This window comes from Polypterus senegalus, chromosome 15 (assembly GCF_016835505.1).
Source record: "Polypterus senegalus isolate Bchr_013 chromosome 15, ASM1683550v1, whole genome shotgun sequence".
Taxonomy (NCBI): domain Eukaryota; kingdom Metazoa; phylum Chordata; class Cladistia; order Polypteriformes; family Polypteridae; genus Polypterus; species Polypterus senegalus.
The window spans coordinates 136,701,719-136,721,900 of NC_053168.1; the positions used below are offsets into that span (position 1 = coordinate 136,701,719).

Consider the following 20,182-nt stretch of genomic DNA (forward strand, 5'->3'; position numbering starts at 1 on the left):
TTTCACAAAGTATATGTAGCATAGGATTAGAGATTGCAATTATGCATTTTATTTAGCCTTTTGAAATCAATTTTTTTTGTTATTTGTTTACAATGTATATTTATGGTTTGGCTGTTGTCCACTTAGTTTCATTTATTTACTCTGTGTATATTAATAGTGCATGTGTATAATATTTTACAAATTATATGTGCATTTCTCTTTAATCAGCAATCATCCCTAGATATATTTTTTTTTGTTCATTTATTTTTTCAGACCACTTACTCAGTTTGTGTCATAGCTAGCTTGTGCCTATCTTGGTACCATTAGTCTTAAGACAAGAACGAGCTCTGGATGAGACACCAGTCTATAATAATCACACTCACTTATGTAGGGACAATTCAGAATTACCTACAACTATAGCATGGATATCTTTGGGGTGTGGCACAGCATACAAGTCGGAAGAAAAAAGTCCATGCAGACATGGGCAGATGGCCACAGGGGCAGGCACCTGGGCCTGAATTTGAACCAAAGCCTGTGGTGTTGTGAGCCATTAGTACTAATCACTTTTACCCCATGCCACAATATTATAGAGAATACCCTAACCCTAACAAAATAAACAAGTAGTGAAACATGAGAGAGTGCACGCATAGGTCCTGCTGCGGCCTGGCACAGTGTCTGGGTAGATTTCCTATTTTGCCTCCAGTGCAGCCAGAATAAGTTCCAGCCACACTAAAATGCTGATATTATTGATTATCTTATTGATTAGAAGATGATTTGCATTTGTATCCTAATTTATGGTATTTGTTCATGGATTTCTTGTAGAATATTGTGTATGTTGTATATTGTGCTTCTTATTGAAATTCAGAGCTTTTTGTTTTCTGTGTTTATCTTTATGTAGTGCTTTATGCAGATATTATTTGTCTCCAATGTTGTACATGTCTCCTTGCTCCTTATTAATTTCTGTGAAGCACTTTACGGGAAAATGCTATATAAATAAAAAATATTTTTGTGTTTCATGTATAAATTGACCCTTTTTTTTGTTGTTTCTAATGAATTTGAAGAAGAAATACATAGTATAATGGTAGCACACTATACACTATACAGTGTGTGTGTTGTTGTCTGCCTGGCCTAAACAGTACAATTTCTTAATAGATTTCTTCTTTTTACGATCCTCCCATTTGCTTTGTAGTGCAATTGTATGAAAACAATGAATTTCAGGACTGGTAATGAGATGCCACTGCACTTAATTACTGCTGAAAAGTCACTAACTTTCTTGCCTAATGACTAAGTTTCTGCTGTGACTGTGTAATAGAAAAGTTGGTTTGAGAAATGGGTGGATACATAATGAAAATCTGCTGTTTGGTGCGCTGCCAAGTTGTTTTGGTGGATGGTTCTGCCTCTCTTTTAATAGCTAAAGTGCTCCACTCGGCAGTCTGTATTACAGTCAGCTACTGCAGTAACCAGTACAAAATGTGCTGATGTCTACAAAATGGCATAGCTACATGTTCAATGGATTTCTGCCAATTTCACAATTCAGAATTTTCACCTGTCTTTATGAAAATGCTTAGATTTAGTTTTAAATAACACAACATGAAAACTCACTCATCGGACAGTACAGTAGTGTATAGCCACAGATAAATCTAACCTTTTTTGGGGATATGAGAGGAAAACGGCACTATTCAGAGTGAATTTCACACAATGTTGTGTTGCAGGTCAAATGTGTGATTTAGCAATACTAACCACTAATAACGGAGTCAAGAGTACAGTATCTGTAATGTCACTTTTTTATTTTGTCACTCTTTAATTCATTCTACTGCTTGGCAGCTAGGGCTTATACTGATAATGTGATTATTTTGACCAGAAATGTGATATTTGATATATCTCAGTATCTTCTGAACACTTTAATGACTGAAAATAAATGAGCACTAAATGTAGTAACCTGTATATATGTATTTTCTGTACAGACGTGGTATATTTTCACAGAATAAAAATTTGAAATATTAACGAAGGAAACAGAATTTTTTTTCCCCAAAAAATTTAACAGTTTCGTAAATAGCTGTGCCTCAAAGAACCAACTCAAATAATATATCTTTCCAACTGTTTTTTTTTATCTCCTCTAGTTATTTTCAGTTTTCATTATATATACTATGTTCATCACCTTTCTGGTCTTGCTGGCTTGTGTCTGCCACTCAGTAAACATTGCACATTCTCTCCCTGTCTGTTTTACTTAAGGAAAGATAAATCTCTTGATTCATTAATATACCACCCATCTATCACAATACATGCACATATGTATATTGTAAATCGTAAAATAATTTGTGATAGTTCCAAATGATAGATTTCCATATACAGTTGTGCTTGAAAGTTTGTGAATCCTTTATAATTTTCTAGATTTCTGCATGAATATGACCTAAAACATCATCTGATTTTCACGTAAGTCCTAAAAGTAGATAAAGAGAACCCAGTTAAACATATGAGACAAAAATATTATACTTGGTCATTTATTGAGAAAAATTATCAAATATTACATATTTGTGAGTGACAAAAGTATGTGAACTTCTAGGATTAGCAGTTAGTTTGAAGGTGAAATTAGAGTCGGGTGTTTTCAATCAATGGGATGACGATCAGGTGTGAGTGGTCACCCTGTGTTATTTAAAGAACAGGGATCTATCAAAGTCTGCTCTTCACAACACATTTGTGGAAGTGTATCATGGCACAAACAAAGGAGATTTCTGAAGACCTCAGAAAAAGAGTTGTTGATGCTCATCAGGCTGGAAAAGATCTCTAAAGAGTTTGGACTCCACCAATCCACAGTCAGACAGATTGTGTACAAATGGAGGAAATTCAAGACCATTGTTACCTTCCCCAGGAGTGGTCGACCAGCAAAGATCACTCCAAGAGCAAGGCGAGGTCACAAAGGACCCCAGGGTAACTTCTAAGCAACTGAAGGCCTCTCTCACATTGGCTAATGTTCATGTTCACGAGTCCACCATCAGGAGAGCACTGAACAACAATGGTGTGCATGGCAGAGTTGCAAGGAGAAAGCCACTGCTCTCTAAAAAAAAAAAACACACTGCTGCTTGTCTGTAGTTTGCTAAAGATCACGTGGACAAACCAGAAGGCTATTGGAAGAATGTTTTGTTGCCAGTGTGCAGGAATGATTAAAAGTTACTGGAAAAGTTTAGTTGCAGTTATTGCTGCAAAGGGGGTCACACCAGATACTGAAAGTAAAGGTTCACATACTTTTGCCACTCACAAATATGTAATATTCTATCATTTTCCTTAATAAATAAATGACCAAGTACAATATTTTTGTCTCATTTGTTAAACTGGTTTCTTTTTATCTACTTTTAGGACTTGAATGAAAATCTGATGATGTTTTAGGTCATATTTATGCAGAAATATATATAATTCTAAAGGGTTCACAAACTTTCAACCACCACTGTATGAAAATTTTCTTATGTAACGATCTGTATGATGTGTGCAGGTATTTTTTTTTTTACTACCAGCATAGTAAACACTATATTAGTGTCTGAGCAACTTGTATTTTACATCCAGCTTCTTGAATCCTTATTTCTCTGCACTATGTAGGTACTTTACACAAGGTTCTGCAAAGGGGTACTTGAAATTCTGGCAGGGGTGGTGATATTTTGTTGGAAACTGAACTATTTCAACTACCCAGGGAAACTTTACTTGAACTTTTAATCCCAATGAACAGTGATGTAATGGCCAGCATCACAGTCTACACCATGAGTGAATATGGAATAAGTCACACAAATGAAAGCTATGAAGGCTGCTATTTATATTCAAACTTATTGTGTTTCAGTACAGAGTGAAGGTGGCATGAAATGGATGGATGGATGAGGCCTTATGCTGTATGGATGTGTCGCTTCTGGTGTGATAATTAGTGTAGTTATTCAACCTCTGCCAAAGTGTGGGTATTTTTAGGGTGTGAGTTAAAAAGGAGAAAGCGTTTTTTGTTTTGTTTGTTTTGTTTTTTTTTTAACGGTAAGTCACTGCAACTGTTATCTTTTCACCTGCTACTTGTCCGCTCATATGGTATGTAACAGAACAGTGAACATTTTTTAGTATCTTGCTTAGCAGAGAACTGTTTTGCCAGGGAGGTGGTAGGACAAATAGGCACCACGTGTCATGCAGTAGTGTGTTTTTTAGTTATTTGTTTAGATAGTCTGCAGCTTGAAATGACATACTGGGTAAACTAAACCATCAGCAAACTGCAGCACTAAATATACCTGTTGTAAACTCTTTCTCTTATCCTCGTTCATTTTTTTTCCCCTCATACTCCTCACACCCACACATTATAACTGGAGGTGAAGCAGTGAACCTCTTGAGATTTTATGTAACATTCAGAAAAAGTTGTGGAAGATCAAAGTACTGAACATTGTGATATTTTGGCCTTTGCTTATTGGGTTCTCTTGAAAATTGAATCAAATTATAAGTTCTGTATCGCTAAGCCTTGACAATGTTTCTGGCTTTAGATCTACTATATTCTTTGTAAAGTATGTTTATTTCTGTCGGCTTATACCAAAGACATTGCAATATATTTTTTTATATTTCAGTAAAGACTGAATAAAGCAATAATTCAAAAACCCTGCACTTGCAAGCTGTTTCATATAAAATATCTTTGATAATGCTAATATCAATATCGGTTCCTCATTTCACTCGCTACTGTCCAGTTAAGGATAGTGGACAGCTGTATCTTCTCCGAGCAGCACGTGGTGCAAGGCAGGAAACGACTCTGGATAAAGAGCCTGTCTATCATTGGGGGTTACTTCTGCACATATTCACACAGGGCCAATTTGGAGTCGCCAATTAATCACATCTTTTGGGAAAGTGGAAAACCCATACACACATCAGGAGAGTGTGCAAACTCCACACAATAACTGGATTCAGACTTTGAACTTGGGATGGTGAGTCTGTGCAACAGCAGCGTTACCCACTGTGCCAACATGCTGTGATTTTAAATATTATATTAAGTCTATAAAATTTCATTATATTTTCATAAGACTAACAAGTGTAATCCAAGTATAAAAATGTTTAAGCTATTGAGCATTATATTTTAATATAAGAGCATTTGATTTCTGTTTGTTTTTAATAATAATAATAAATATAGTTTACAACCGGAATTTGTATGCATGTTTGGAGTGTGCTTCTTTACTGTTGTGAGAAGAAAAGTTCCTGTCCAATGTAAGATTTTATTAATGTTTAGTTGAGTATGCATTGATATATTTCAACACAAAAGTGTGTTTTTAAAGTTTTGTAACAGTGCTTATGGTGCAGACCTGAGTCTTGGAACCATTTATGCAGCTGTCTGGTTTAACTGGTTAAATCAAGCACTGGTTGGGGTTGTAATTGTGACAGGAAGTGAAGTCTAAAAAGAAATTGCAGAAATAAAAAGTTCAGAAACATTGCATTAAGCATTTAGTAATCACATAGGAACATGTGGTCAATTGATTAATATGCCTTGTATTCATAATGCCAACTCTGGTGATTGCGAGGCTCTACAGATGATGTTTTTTAGGTTACTGCTTTATGATATAAGCTTTTTCAGATCTGACGTGCAATTATAGCCTTGACTAGCATGGCATACAGTAATAAATGTTGGAGGTTTGTTTTTAGATTAAAGCAGTACTGCCAGCACACACAACTGTAATCATTTTCACACTTTGATTATAAAAAGCCCTAAGCAATCTGCTTTCCAGGGTATATTTTAATGACTTGTAAATATAGTAAATCTTGTATTTTTTACACAGATTAGTTAAGCTTGCAATTAGGAATGTATATTTTGATCACATTTCGTAATAATTAATTATTCATTTTTAAAAGGGAACTCCCTTTTTAATTGCACGAAAAATATATCAAGAATAAATCTCCCAGCAGAAGTTTTATTTATCCATTATGCACATGACTTCTCACTTAACGTTAAAACATATGTCTCAAATATTCACTGCAACTGTCTGAATGCCTTTTTGGTTTAGGAATGCTGGTATAATGATGTACTCGTGAGTCAGTTGCATGCACACTTTATTTTCTGTACTTCAGTGGACGTGAATTGTACATGCAGTTCACACTCGCTATCCTAAAAAGAAAAATTTGCGGGAACTACAGGATATGATGCCAAGTGTTCGCCAACCGTCTAATAAGGAGATAAAGTAGGAAATATTTCGGTGGTGTACAACTTTTCTGCCCTGCTTTCTAACCTGACAAGGAGACACTAAAACTGTAATCCTGTAGGTGAATCTACCAGAGCTTGCTTCACTCAACTGGCTGTATAGAAACCAAACGTGAGACTTTTTGTGAAATGGTCTATAAAAATTCAACAGCTTGCAAGCCACAAGCTCACTCATGAGAAAAGATGTGTCATAAAGGTAGCATCTACCACATCTAAACGATTGGAAAAAGCTGATTAAAATAATGGTGTGCTTTTACCACTTTTATTTAGTAATGGTATGTAACGGATTAGTGATTAGGATATGCATGCTGAACACAGGCACGCGCGATGAGTGCTGTATGTAACTGGTAGAGCAGGTGACAGGAATGCAGTCGGCAAAATCACACGGATAACTCAATCAACTGGCTCTTAAACCAGAACTACCTACACATATACATAAAGTCAATAGTTCTCCTTTTATACTATATTCAAGTGTGTGTCATACAGTTTGCATATGCAAATCTCTGCTGCTTCTCAAAAGCATCTGTATTTTAGTCACAGCACATGTGCCATCAGCAAGGATGCAAAATAATGAAAGTGCACAGACACTTCTTCTAATGAGAGTAGGTGTTTCTGCTATAATGTTCGTTTGTATGTGCACATGACTGGATCCACATCTGTGAAAATTATAAATTGGTCCTTTTGTTAGCATCTGAGAATAACATTTGCCCTACTGAACCAAAGTTGTGGGCATCCTGAGGTAGCTTCTAAGTATAAGTAAACACTGATGCGAATTAATATGTACAGTATATTTTTTTTATTGTTTTTGTAAAAAAAAAAACAGCTTTATAAAGATATCTTGTGAGATAGCAAGAGTGACACAAGTTACAAGTATTTCTTTGAGGCACCAAAATTGACTTTTTTGACCATCAGAATATATGCCGTGTTTGAACATTGCAGACTATCTAAAACACACATTCCCAATGTGAAACATGGTGTTGGCAGCATTCTGCTTTGGGGATGCTTCACTGCGGCAGGTCCTGGAAGACTTGTGAGGATAAAATGAATGGAGGAAAACCTGATGCAGTCTGCAAGAAACCTGAGCCTTGGGAGAAGACCCCAAACACAAAACCAATTACCCTTTTATTCCCTCCATGACTTTATGTTACTGTTTGCCTTCTAGAGAATGGAGCAGTAGGAATGAGTGTGCATGGGTTTGTTTGTATACTGTATATAATAGTAAAATAAATGGTTGTGTCTCTTATATTTAAATGTGCTTTGCTTGCCTCTCAATATGAAATGTGAAGGAATTAATGAAAATTGTTACATGTCTTTAGAGGCTACTGATGATCTGGTGTGTGCAACCGCTGTTTAACTTTTCACTGCTCTTTACATTTTTATCTTTTATATTACTAAATAAAATGTAGCGCACAGAAGTTTTTAATAGTGATTTTAAATTAAAACACTTTCCACTTTGAGATTTAAATGTTGTACTGCAATGCTCAAACTTTATACCCTTGTCCTCGCCATGAACAAGAAACTTATCCTGCCATTTCAGCAGCAGTTAAAATTTGTATAATGATTTGTTACCCACTTTCTGCTAAAGTTTCAGCTAAATAATAATCATTTGCAAAAATGTAGTGGGTCTAGTTTGGTTGAGAGCTGTTATTCAAATAAATTCAAACTTCACAAGATTATTCATAGGTCCTTAAGAACTGGTGTCGCTGCTACCGAGTAAAACTCCCATGATAGGTAAGAAAAGTAGTTTTTCTTCATTATACAGAGGAATTTGTGCATCAAATGATGTCCTATAACATATCCAGGCATCGTATAACCCACTTCTACAACATGGCATTAATGTAGAGTGAATTGTAATTGCCATTCCAGGATGATATATACATTATCTGTGTTGTGAGAACAGGGCTGGCCAAGGCAAAATACTGTGTTTTCATTTGTGCTTAGCATTATGTAGCTAAACATTGTCCTGTAGGGCTGGTAGGAAAGAATATATGATAGGTGACACAATCTTCTTATGTTCTTGTATAGTCAACTTGCCACTGAAGGCAGCAGAGGAATCCACGTTACAGGTATCTCACCTCTGTCTGACGTAGAGTTGTATCAATACTAACATTTTCACTTTGGTGTCAATGCCAGCTTTCAGTCCACAGTACCTGTACCAGAATGATTCCAAAGCAAAGTGGAAAGTCGACATTTACTTCTGGTACCGAAAATCGTGAAATGGTTGTACAGTGCCATCTATAAATTTGTATTGTATTTTATTGTATTGTTAAGATATTGCTGTGATCCTGATGGACCATCCACTGGTAGTGGTTGTGAATGTGAAAATGGACTTGTAATTTAGTTACTTTATATGTGACCATGCTGATCTCCCAAATTTAAACCTCACTTTTGTCAGTGTGTATATATAAAATCTAAACGGCAGAAGCCTTTAAAGAAACAATGGCTGACCATGTATGTTAAGTGCTGAAACATTTTATTTGCATTGTTTTTCAGAGCTGTGTTGGTCAGAGTGGAAGAATGTAGCCACCCAATTGTAATGAAAGGTTTGTGTGCAGAATGTGGTCAAGACCTCACACAGTAAGTAAAACAGAATGCTGCTCATAAACATATAGTGTTTGTTAAGATTGTTTTGGTCATTTACTGTGGGTTGTTTTTTTTTTTTTTTGGTTAGTTATTCGAATAAGATCAGCAGTATGCTGGCACACTTTTGGGATCAGTTGGGTTTTGAAGTCAGCAAGTGTGGTTCTTCCTAAGAACTGAATTTGTATTAGTTTGCTTCCTGCAAGAGCTAATCTCCTTCATATATATAACATAGCTAATTTTGAGTTTTTAACCCAATGATGTGAATGAAAGATCTCATATTTTTGCCTTTATATTTTGGAGTTTTCTAAATTAAACAAAAATGTTTACTTTTGTAGATTATATAAAAAGGAAACATGCGTATTCAAAGCAAGATACTACAACAAATAGATGATTGACTTGGAAAATCCAGATAACAAGCTTACCCATCATAGGCTTTGTAATAAAGTAACTTAGATGTATTCTATTTTCATATATAGATGTGTGTGTGTGTGTGTGTGTGTATGGGTGGGTTAGGCAAAAGTAGGTTTAAGGTTGTTCGTATAGAAAAAGGCATGCAGGTTTTGATTGCTACACTCAAGCACACTTTAGTAATAATCAGCAGAAGAAGACAAATAATACAAATAAATAATACAGTAATTAATGAAGAATAATCTTTATATATAATACACTACCGTGGCTGTTCGTTTGTCTGTCCAGGATTTTATATCACCTGTGGCTCAAACACCGTTTGACCTATTGACCTGAAATTTGGTACACATATACTACGTGACCTCTGCTGTCTACTTTTGGGGTGATGATTGACCTCCAAGGTTATTCCTCTTTTTATTTCTATTTTATCTTATTGTAGAATCGACTCTCGGCAGCAGCCAGCAGGGCAGCCGTGCGGAGCATACATTCAGATACCGTTGTCATCCCTACCACCTTCGCCGTCACTTCCCCTACCTCTTCATATCTTAAATCATTCTTGAGCTAGATTGAAGACTTAAGTGAAAAATTAAAGAAAACATACTAAGTAATTGCAACACAAACATAGACTTAATCAGTTTTAACGAGAAAAGATGCCGACGAAAGAAGAAGCGGGCCGCTAGGGTGGAGAATAGAAGAGCTGCTCAAGAAGCAGCAAGCGCATCAACCTCTGAGCAAACGAATGCTAAACGTAAAGAGAGAGTATGAAAACTATGAATGCTCAAGTCAAGTGTATTCACTGCATGTTATCGTGCAGTGCACCATTGCTGGTATAAGAATAAACTCCGTGTTTCACATACTCACAACTGTAAACCTACTTTTTGCCCACCCATATAATATGGAATATATATGACATGGGCGATACCTTTATTTGTCCCCAAAGGGAATTTAAAATTTTACTGTTTATGCTTTATGAAAACGTTTTGAGATAACCTTATGCATTTCGTTAAGATTATCAAATGCGTTACTTTATTAGACACTGGTCAGGCTTGAGAACTGCAACCTTTATTTAACTGCTTGTCTAAATTAACTATATATTTGAAAAAAATGAAGCTTTCTTTAATTTTGTACAGTATACAAGGGGTTTTCCTTTGTACTGTTGGAGACAACAATAGACGCCTGGTACAAGTGGGCTAAACTTAGAGCCAGTGATACAAAGGCATTAACGTTTGTAGAATTCTTTGAGTGGTATATCGGTACTCTTAGGTTCAATGTATCTTTCACTTTTTAATTTTTTGTAGTGAAATTAATGAAAGTAACACAGAAATATTATTGAAAGGCATGTACAAATCATGTTGCTAAGACTTGCATTGGAAGGTTATGCATAAAGATTTTCATATTCAGTTTACATTTTTGTTATAGTATCAAATATAGTATTCCTTTAAAACAAAAATTGTGTTTTAATAGAAAGTAAAATATTACAGGAATAAAACTGTTTCTTAACAAAGTTAATGAATTAAAAAAAAAAAAAGATATTTTATGGAAGATTGTAATATTTTTGGTGTATTTATATTTTTTTCCTTTCAGATTACAAAACAAAAATGGGAAACAGCAAATCCCATTTTCTACAGCCAGTGTATCAATGGTTCACAGTGTTCCAGAGCTCATGGTCAGTTCTGAGGTAAGTTATTTTTCAGCTTTGCTTTATTTAATAATTTATTGCATGTTATTCACTTCTTTGATTTTGTTTTTCTGACCTGTGTAAGCATCAACATTCTAGTTTTTCTTGTTGCTTCTACAATTTTATTTTCTCCATTTCTATTGTGACTTCCGTGTTTTCTTCAGTATCAGCAAGCAAATGCAATCTAACAGCCCGTTTCTGTATTCCCTTCAAGATGATCTTTCTTCTCCTTTCTTATGTAACTTGTCATTTGTTTTATTGTTTAGCCTTCAAGTATCTTACCTACTGCCTTTTAAATAAAGTACCTTGGTTAAATTACAAATATCTCCAAACAAAGACCAAATCCAGAAAAACAACTTCCCTTGTCACTCTTCTTTCTTCTCATTAGCAAGCTGAGCAGCTAGGAAGAGAAGACCAACACCGTCTGCACAGAAATAAGAAGCTGGTGCTTATGGTTGACTTGGACCAGACTCTGATCCACACAACAGAGCAGCATTGCCAGAGAATGTCGAACAAGGTAAGCCATGGCAAATAATGTAAGCTCATTGTAGCTTTACCGGACACCAGGAAGGTAGTTGTTTTTTATGCTTGACATATGCCTGCTTTAGATATAGATATTGGACATTTTAAACAAAATGTAGCAACCTTTTTTGTGGTTTAGTATCTTTGTTTTGAAGTTCAAAAAGTCACTTGATGTAAGATTAAAAGGCAACTGATTTAGGCAATTATATATGCAGAAAGAGTTTTCTATATTTTTAACAATCAAAATAATTTAAAAACTATAAGTACAGTAAGAAAGGAAGATATAGTTTTTTTGGAGGAAGCTTGTATACTAAACGTAAATCAAGTCATGAAAATATATCATGTATGGCGGAGTGCTTATGGGTCGCATCCGAAACATATGCTGTGAAAATGAGTTATGGGGGATGGCATTGGGACCATGGTATTGGAAATACTCAAAAAATGTTTATTTGCAAATACACCCAAACTTTTTCTGAGTAGATATTTAAAGATGTAATGAATTTAAAGAAATCATCCTATATTGTGGTGTTAACAAGTGGATGAGTGCATATGTGGAATGTTCTTTTAAATAGTAAAAACAAAAAAACTACTAGGTTTACTTTAATCCCATTATTATGGGAGTCCTATGGTCATCTGAGCGCAACATAAGAAATTTCTCAAACATTTATTTAGCTAATATCTAATATATCATTCAGATACTTCTTAAAAGTTGTTGAAGTTTCTGCTTCAGCTATATATTTTGTGTAATTTGTTCTAAATTCTCACAGCGTAAAGAAGTGCTTCCTGGCTTTAGTCATAAATGCACTTCAAGGCATATCCCTATGGAATGATTTATAGGGGAGACCCACCATACCATGTTGTAGGTTTTCTTTCATTCCAAGAGGATAACAGTCCCCTAACCTCAGAGCACATGCAGCCATCCCAGTTTCATAACAATAACAGTATTTCTTATATTAAGAAACTAGCAAAATACCTGTGCTTCACAGCAGAGTAGTGTGTTAAAGAAGTTATGAAAAAGAAAAGGAAACATTTTAAAAATAATGTAACATGATTGTCAATGTAATTGTTTTGTCACTGTTATGAGTGTTGCTGTCATCAAGGATTTGATTATCATTATTTCTTTCAATCAGGTTCTTATTTGGAGGATGTGTTGTGTTCAACTTATATTCTGTGTTTGTCAACCATTGTAAAGATAACAGGTTTCATTCATCGAAATGTTCACTACCCAAATCGGTACTCGTGAATCTAAGATGTTTAACAGGCATTCCCGGTATTAAGTTGTGGATTTGCCTGCGAATATTTAACTGTAGTGTGTCTATGAACTTAATTTAAACTTAAGCTTTACACCTTGCTTTCCTATTGATATGTATACAAAGGCTTGTTCAGATTCAGAGGGTTGTTCCTTTCTTACTGCATCAATAAACAGCTTGTCTTCCTCTTTATCTGAGACATCACACACTGCATACACGGGTTTTCCTTTCCCAAACCTGCAAAGTCAGTTCACGTGAGCCGCTCGGAGTACATGCATCTAAGGTTCTTGGCTGTGCTTGTGCGATCTCGCGATGTTCACGGCTTTATTTAATGTTACCTCAGACCCGCCACTTAAAAGTTTCTCTCGCACTTTCGCTGAGTTTGTGCCAAAAACTATTCTATCCCTGACCATCTCATCTTCGTTTGCATAAGCACAGTCCTTCACCCGCGAATATTTAGCGGCAGCGTGTCTATTGGATTGCTGCTGACGGACGGCCTTATATGGGCAGGCACTCAATTACGTGGGAGGCGTGACGATGAGGGACGCAACTCCGCCTCACATGGCAACCGAGCTGCAGGCTATGGCCGTATATATGTACGTAAGTAGGTTCCAGTTATGACCAATACATGTAGAATTTCGAAATGAAACCTGACCAACTTTTGTAAGTAAGCTGTGAGGAATGAGCCTGCCAAATTTTCAGCCTTCTACCTACAAGGGAAGTTGGAGAATTAGTGATGAGTCAGTCAGTCAGTCAGTGAGTGAGGGCTTTGCCTTTTATTAGTATAGATAATTCTTTACACTCCTTCTGTAGCTTCTAGACCATGGATCTGTTTTGTTAAGCAAATTTAATTGTGATTAAACATTTTAGTTAAAATGTGATTGGGGTTAAAAATATCTTTAATCTTATTAACATACTGTATGTTAAGCCTGATTTAAAATAGAATTTTGGAAAGCAGGGCCCACAAATACAAACACTCAGACTATCACAAATTCATTTTGGAATACTCATTGAACCCAGTAAGCAAATATTTGGCAAGTTCAGGTTACAATTACAAATAGATGCTGGGAGAATGTCTGATCCAAACTCAACAAATATGGGTTTGTGGTTTGATGAACCCTTTTTGTCCAAATACATATGATTCAATGATCAATAATGGAACATAACTTTGCACATTAACTTTGTCTTTCCTGAGTGAGTGTGTTGCAGCATGGCCTTGCTTCAAGAATGTTGTTGGCTACAGTACAGTATGTCCAAGTTTTCTATACTTGACACTACTCTAAAACTCAGTATAATGGATGGAATTGTTGATTCCTTTATATTGGATAGACATAAACAATAACCTGACTTTTAAAGAGTTACTACACTTCCTAAATTATGCAGTCAAGAGAAATAGAGTCTCTTTGGCATATGTAAATCTCAGCATATGCAAAACATTTACCAACAGATCACAACACATTCCTCGTGCCTACTGAATTAAACATAAAAAGTACACATCTTTATCAATTAAAATGTTATCCAAAATGATTCCATACTAAATAAGTTAAAACTTAAGACATTTGTTTGTCAACAGTCTTTGAGGCTTTTCTTACACTGTGGTGCATTGTTGGAATGCCTAGGGAAAGGCTGAATGACAAAACCCACAATAAGTACAAGTATGTGACAATGGACATCTGATTTATATTGTTCCAAAATGTATTTTCATTGGTAATTGACAAGAGAGGAGATCGCATTTTCCTTCACCACAGGGTTTAAACAGTAGCCTTACTTACCAAAAATGTATTACAGTCATGTATAGTAGATCTTTTTAAATTTTAAGTTTTAAATTTCCCAGGTAGAATATAGTACTAGGTTGTTGTACTGTGTTAGCCATTATGAATGTAGAGAAAAGCCAAGCAAAATGACACCTTTTATTGGCTAACTAAAAAGATTACAATATGCAAGCTTTCGAGGCAACTCAGGCCCCTTCTTCAGATTACATCTTGCCAGGTAGAATATGAAATTATTCTGGATTTGCCAGTGAGCAAAAAGTGCAAACTCCAATAAGAATAATATCTTGATACATTGAAGTGATTTCAAGTATAGGAAAGAATACACATTTTTCATTATGCATCATTGGCACATTTTCAATAAAACATTATTTCTTGTGTCTTGCCCAGTCGATTTATTTTACATTAAACATTTATTTTGCTACTGAAAATAGCATTTTCAGCTCCCTTCAGTTTGTAGGAAGGACTTTTTTATTACTAAAATTTATTTTGCAGTTGTTTCTCCGAGAGCATTGATGTATATTGATTTATCATTTTTTTTTCCTCTTGGTGATGAATCAGAAATTTGTGGCACTTGAATGTTTAGAGTTTATGATGAGGGCACGTTAGTATTAAACCTGACAGGAAAGGATGTAAAGGTTAGACTGTATTGACTCTGAAAGAGCTTCTTCACTTCTGAGGCCTTTTGAGAACATTGACAGTTCTTATAACTAACTTGCAAAGAGACACCCTGAAACATCAAATAGCTAAATGCACTAGGGACAAACAGCAGACAATAATAGGAAAATAATAAGGTGTGAACAGCCACAAAAATACAAGCTCAAAGTAAGGAACAGATTATTTAAAAGTTGAAGAAGAACATAGAATTATACAAAATGATGTAGAGCAATTTTGTGATGTTTAGAAAAGTTGCAAGCTTTACCTGTCCCCTTACTATAAAGGATGACTACTGCAATGTCACTTGCCTGCTCTTGTGTGCTTAAAGCAACTAAAACCATACTGTATGTCATCATTCCCCACAGCATGCATCATACTGACAAGTACTGTGGTGAAATATACATGGAAAGCAGCAGCAAAGCATCAGCAACAGAGAGTGATTTTAAAAAAACAATCACTGGGACGTTTTTACCTCTAAACCTGACAATTAGTTGAAGTAGATAGCTTATCCGCTGTGCTCTAATCCCTGTGTCTATCTCTACTAAAAAAATGTTGAAAGCACACACAAAGAATTAACACTGACCTTAACAATCAAGTACCCCTTCACTTATACATTAATGAATTGGCTTCCTATAAAGAGAGCAAGATCAGCATCAAGTTCAATATATGTGTTTTGTACAGCACAGCTGATCAACAAAATGATTTATGATCTGTTTGATTTCAGGATTGCGTGCCATCATTACTAGTGATGAGTGAACATTGTGGAGTTCACAATTCTGTGAGTTCAGTGAAATAAATCATGGAAGTGGTTGGGAACTTCACAAAACTCTGTGAAATATATTGAAGTCGATGACGAACAAGGAATTGACCTAGTTTTAAGTGGAATATAAAGGTGCAATGGTGTTTTAATTGTCCCTGAGGGCTAGGAAAGCATTTGCCAACTCTTTGGACCGATTATTATGGACAAAAAAGTGACATGAACTGTGATTCAGCAGTGGTAACAATTGCACCACTGTGACTCAAATAATAAAAGATGCAGATGGCATGTATGGCCACAAACTAGCAATGAATAAAATATATATCGTTTCAGTCGTGGACACACATTAGCCATAGAACAAAGTGGAGGTATGGGACTGTCTTATTCTGTTTTGAGATTGTGGCTCCAGGAGCCAGCTGGAATGTCTTCGACCCCAAACCAAAACCCCCGATCTTTGAGAATTCTTCTTTCATGAAGAGGTTTGAGCATAGTAATAAATCTCTTCTTCTTCCTCTTCCTCTTCTTCTTCCTCTTCCTCCTCCTCAGGGTCTCTTGTTTTTTCTGTCTCAGGAAGGGAAACAGCTCCTTTTAAAGCTCGTTTAATGGTAGCTGGGAACATGGGTAATAATTCATGCATATTGACTTGCGATGCTGCATAGAAGCCAGTGTTATATATCTGGTAGCAGTACATAAAAATACTACAAGTTTTTTTTTTTTCTTTTTTTAATGCATGTGGGGTGGAAACCTGGAGTACTTATCTGGTGGTGAAATCATACATGCCCAAAACAGAGCAGCAACAATCTCAAAGTCCATTTATACTCTGGTACATGGAAGATGCACACCCTGGTCTGCTTATAGTTCAAACATTAAGTGCACAACAAAGTATCTCCCTGGTTTTCCTCCATGTTTTTTCTTTGCTTTTACATATCGATCTTGCAGATATTTCAGTTTTGCCCAGGTTCTGGGCAATTTAATGCCTTTAATTTGTGGACACAATGTTTGGTATGACAAGACTGATGACAAAATTTATGGCACTCGCACTGTAGCGATCCTGCATGGTGATGTGGACACGTTCATTTTTAGGGAGCCTTTACAATGGGCATGCACGACAGTTCTGCTGGACTCTCAAAGAACCATGGGATTCAGGGAAAATTAATGTTTGCATAAGCCAACCACACAGCAACTTTCCATGAAAATATTCGATGAACAAGATCACCAGAAGATACACCATATTCGCTGCAAAAAATACTTTGGCGCATTTCACCAATCAACACTAGTCATTACTGTATTTTTGGGGTGTGACCTTTGCTAGTGTGTTTTTTTTTTTTTTTTTTTCCTTCTTCCCCCACTAAGTTGATCTTTTCTGTTTTATCCACAGGGAATCTTCCATTTCCAGCTGGGACGAGGAGAACCCATGTTACACACGCGACTGCGGCCTCATTGCAAAGACTTCCTTGAGAAGATTGCCAAACTGTATGAGTTGCACGTGTTCACTTTTGGTAGTAGACTATATGCACACACAATTGCAGGTGAGAAAATAATTTTATCTTTAGCAAAACAGACTTTCTCACTTTTTTTTTTTTGTTTTAGTAGATTTCAGTAAGAAGCCAAGGACATTGTGATTGCTTCAAAATGCAACTGAATTCAGTTCACAGTCCAGCACTTTTTGTCTACACAACAAAGTTTGTTATCAGACAGGGAAATCACTGTGACAAATTTTGAAAGCTCAAATGCACTAGATCAGGAGTGGTGAACTTCAGGCCTGGAGTGCCGCAGTGGCTTAGGTTTTCATATAATGAGACACAAAACAAGCCGTCACATGACTAGCTCCCCTGTGCCCATTATACAATATCTGCAATTAAAGAGAGGTGATGGTCTTGGTAAGGTTGATCTCTCAGGTCACCAAAACATTTTGACGGTGCTCTTAGAAAGAACAGAAAAACAACAGTTTTCGAAATGTGTGTTGTGGCAGAATGAAAGCAGCAACAAGCCACGGAATTGAATTAACTGGTTTAATTAACAGCAAGAGTTGGCTTCTCATTAAGAAAGTGATTGGAGTAAAATTGGTTGGAGTTTGAAGCCCCAGTTTAGTTGGTCATCTGTTGGCTCGTTTCACATCTCATTTCTGATTGGCTGTCATTTAATGAAGAAAGGAATTAATTCATAGGGCTGAACTCTTCTAACAGGGCTATTAAAGTGATGGGGAAAAAGTTAATTTGCAGTGAAAACTGGTCACTGATTAGGAAAAGGGTTAGAATGAAAACCTGTAGCCACTGCGGTACTCCAGGCTTGGAGTTCGCCACCCCTGCACTAGATGATTGTCTGGTGTAAAAAATCAACACTAGTTGGTTTGATTGTTTCTGCGTTTGTTTAAATAGCAATAATTCACTAAAGCAAATTCTTAAATATTACTATTTTGTGGTGTTTTTAACATGAATCCAAAATGTAACAAATTTTTAATGTCATTCTACACACTTCTACTGTCGCTTGCTTGTCTACCACAAATATTTACATAGTAGTCATAATAATACAATATCAACAAAAGACTGAGTAAAACATCGTAAGTTTAATATAAAAGTAGACAACATACATATTATGTATTTAGCAATACAAGCAGCTGTTGAGTAGCCCTAAAACTGTAGAATAAAAACTGTCATTGAATCTACTGCTGCAAGCAGTAGCAGTTCTACGCCTTCTGCCAGCATGGACGAGTGAAAAAGAGTCTTTGTAGGACCCTCGGTGTCTTTAGTAAAACTGTTTGCCTTTTTAAGGCAACTTGTGACATGATGTAGGGGGTAAAAAAAACGAACAGTGCGTACCAATAATATTTTGTACTGACTCCATCACACTTTGAGGCACTGAATTGAACTGGTGTCATATTGAAATGGATTGTAACATACAGACTCGGCTGTCCACCTTTTAATATTTGGTAAGCATAGATGGACACATTGAGGCTTTCCTTATATATGTGTGTAAGTAAAAGCATTGGTGAGCCTTTTAGATTACTGAGATGTACAGTGGCCACATTAGTTCGTCAGTGATATTGACTCCAAAATGTTTAAATTACTAATAAATAGGTTTGTTATTTGTCCAAAAATTTGTCTTTTTAACAAATTAACTTTAAACATGTTTGACATCTGTACATAATCTTCTAGAGAGAGAATAAATATGTCCACATATTTCAGGCCTTGCACAACCTTTCCAACCTTTGCTTTTTACTCCATTTTTACTACATGGTAATGTTTGGGTGCTAAAAGTTAATTTCACAGTGCTAATGGAGTTTACCGTCCCTTACACTAATGATAACTTCCACCTTTTGTATACCATACAGAATCTGCAGTACAAATTTCCTTTAACTTCATTCAAACAAGGCTCTTTTCCCCTCTTCTTTCTGATGGTGTTTTAATTTTAATAAAATCCACTGGTTAATCTACTTTGAATAGCCTAGTTCATTTTACAGTATAAATCATCAATTCATTGTTCACTAATGGTGAATGTTGCCATTAACTTTAGCTCTTATAGTAAGCAGTGTTTATAAAAATGAAAAAAAAAGTTTACTGCACACAAAGGAAATTTTTGACACAAAATAATCTGTCAAACTGTTTGTTAGCAACAACCATTTTTTTGTCTGCTTATCGAGTAACATTCACATGCCTCTTCAGAAACAAGGGCAGAAATTTGTCATACATGCCATTCTCCCCTGCTGCCTGACTTTGTGCATTGTAGCGTATTAGTATACATTTTGTGGTTACTCGACTCTTTAGAGAGTATTCGTATCCGAAGTGCATGTCTCTTGTTTAAAACTGACATCAGCAAGTTATTGCAAAACTACACAGAAGTAATTTACAGTTTGTGAAACCTTAATATGCTTTGGTATGAGTACAGTACTAATAACAAGATTAACAAAGTATGGCAAAAAGCAATTTTTATGTTTTCTGAGTTTTTGATAATTTATTAAATGGTTGGTTGAGTACTGTAGTCAATATGCATTATATGCGTGCTATAGGATATCCCTGTCTGTCTATAGTCCTCTTCATGCTTATTTATTCTCACATTTAATGATGCAAATTTGAGACGTGGAGTTGCTTAATCTCTGCTTACACTTTGTTCTTCTGATATTGTCACTAAAAAGGACACTTTTGTTTTAGCTTCCCTTTTAGATTACTGTCATTCTACCATTGCATGTTTTGAGATACCAGTAACGGTTGATGAGTGGAATATTATGTCTCTGCTCATCTTCACAATGTATACTGTACAGGGACATGATGTATAAAGTTGAAAAACTGTATGTTGGTTGTACATCTTTCCAAAAAGCAATAACAATGTTGGTGAGTCTGCAAAAGTCAGAAACGACTCTGTACGGCTCAAAGATAAGAGAACCAAACA

General features: G+C 35.8%; 1 protein-coding gene across 1 annotated transcript in view; it reads left to right on the forward strand.

Moving 5' to 3' along the window:
• ctdp1 (CTD (carboxy-terminal domain, RNA polymerase II, polypeptide A) phosphatase, subunit 1) overlaps positions 1–20,182 on the forward strand; it is a 116,177-nt gene that overhangs the window by 8,877 nt on the left and 87,118 nt on the right. The window contains exons 2-5 of the mRNA XM_039736516.1: positions 8,666–8,749; positions 10,748–10,841; positions 11,230–11,358; positions 17,175–17,325. Of these exons, the coding sequence (XP_039592450.1) occupies positions 8,666–8,749; positions 10,748–10,841; positions 11,230–11,358; positions 17,175–17,325 (458 nt within the window). The remainder of the gene's footprint in view (positions 1–8,665; positions 8,750–10,747; positions 10,842–11,229; positions 11,359–17,174; positions 17,326–20,182) is intronic.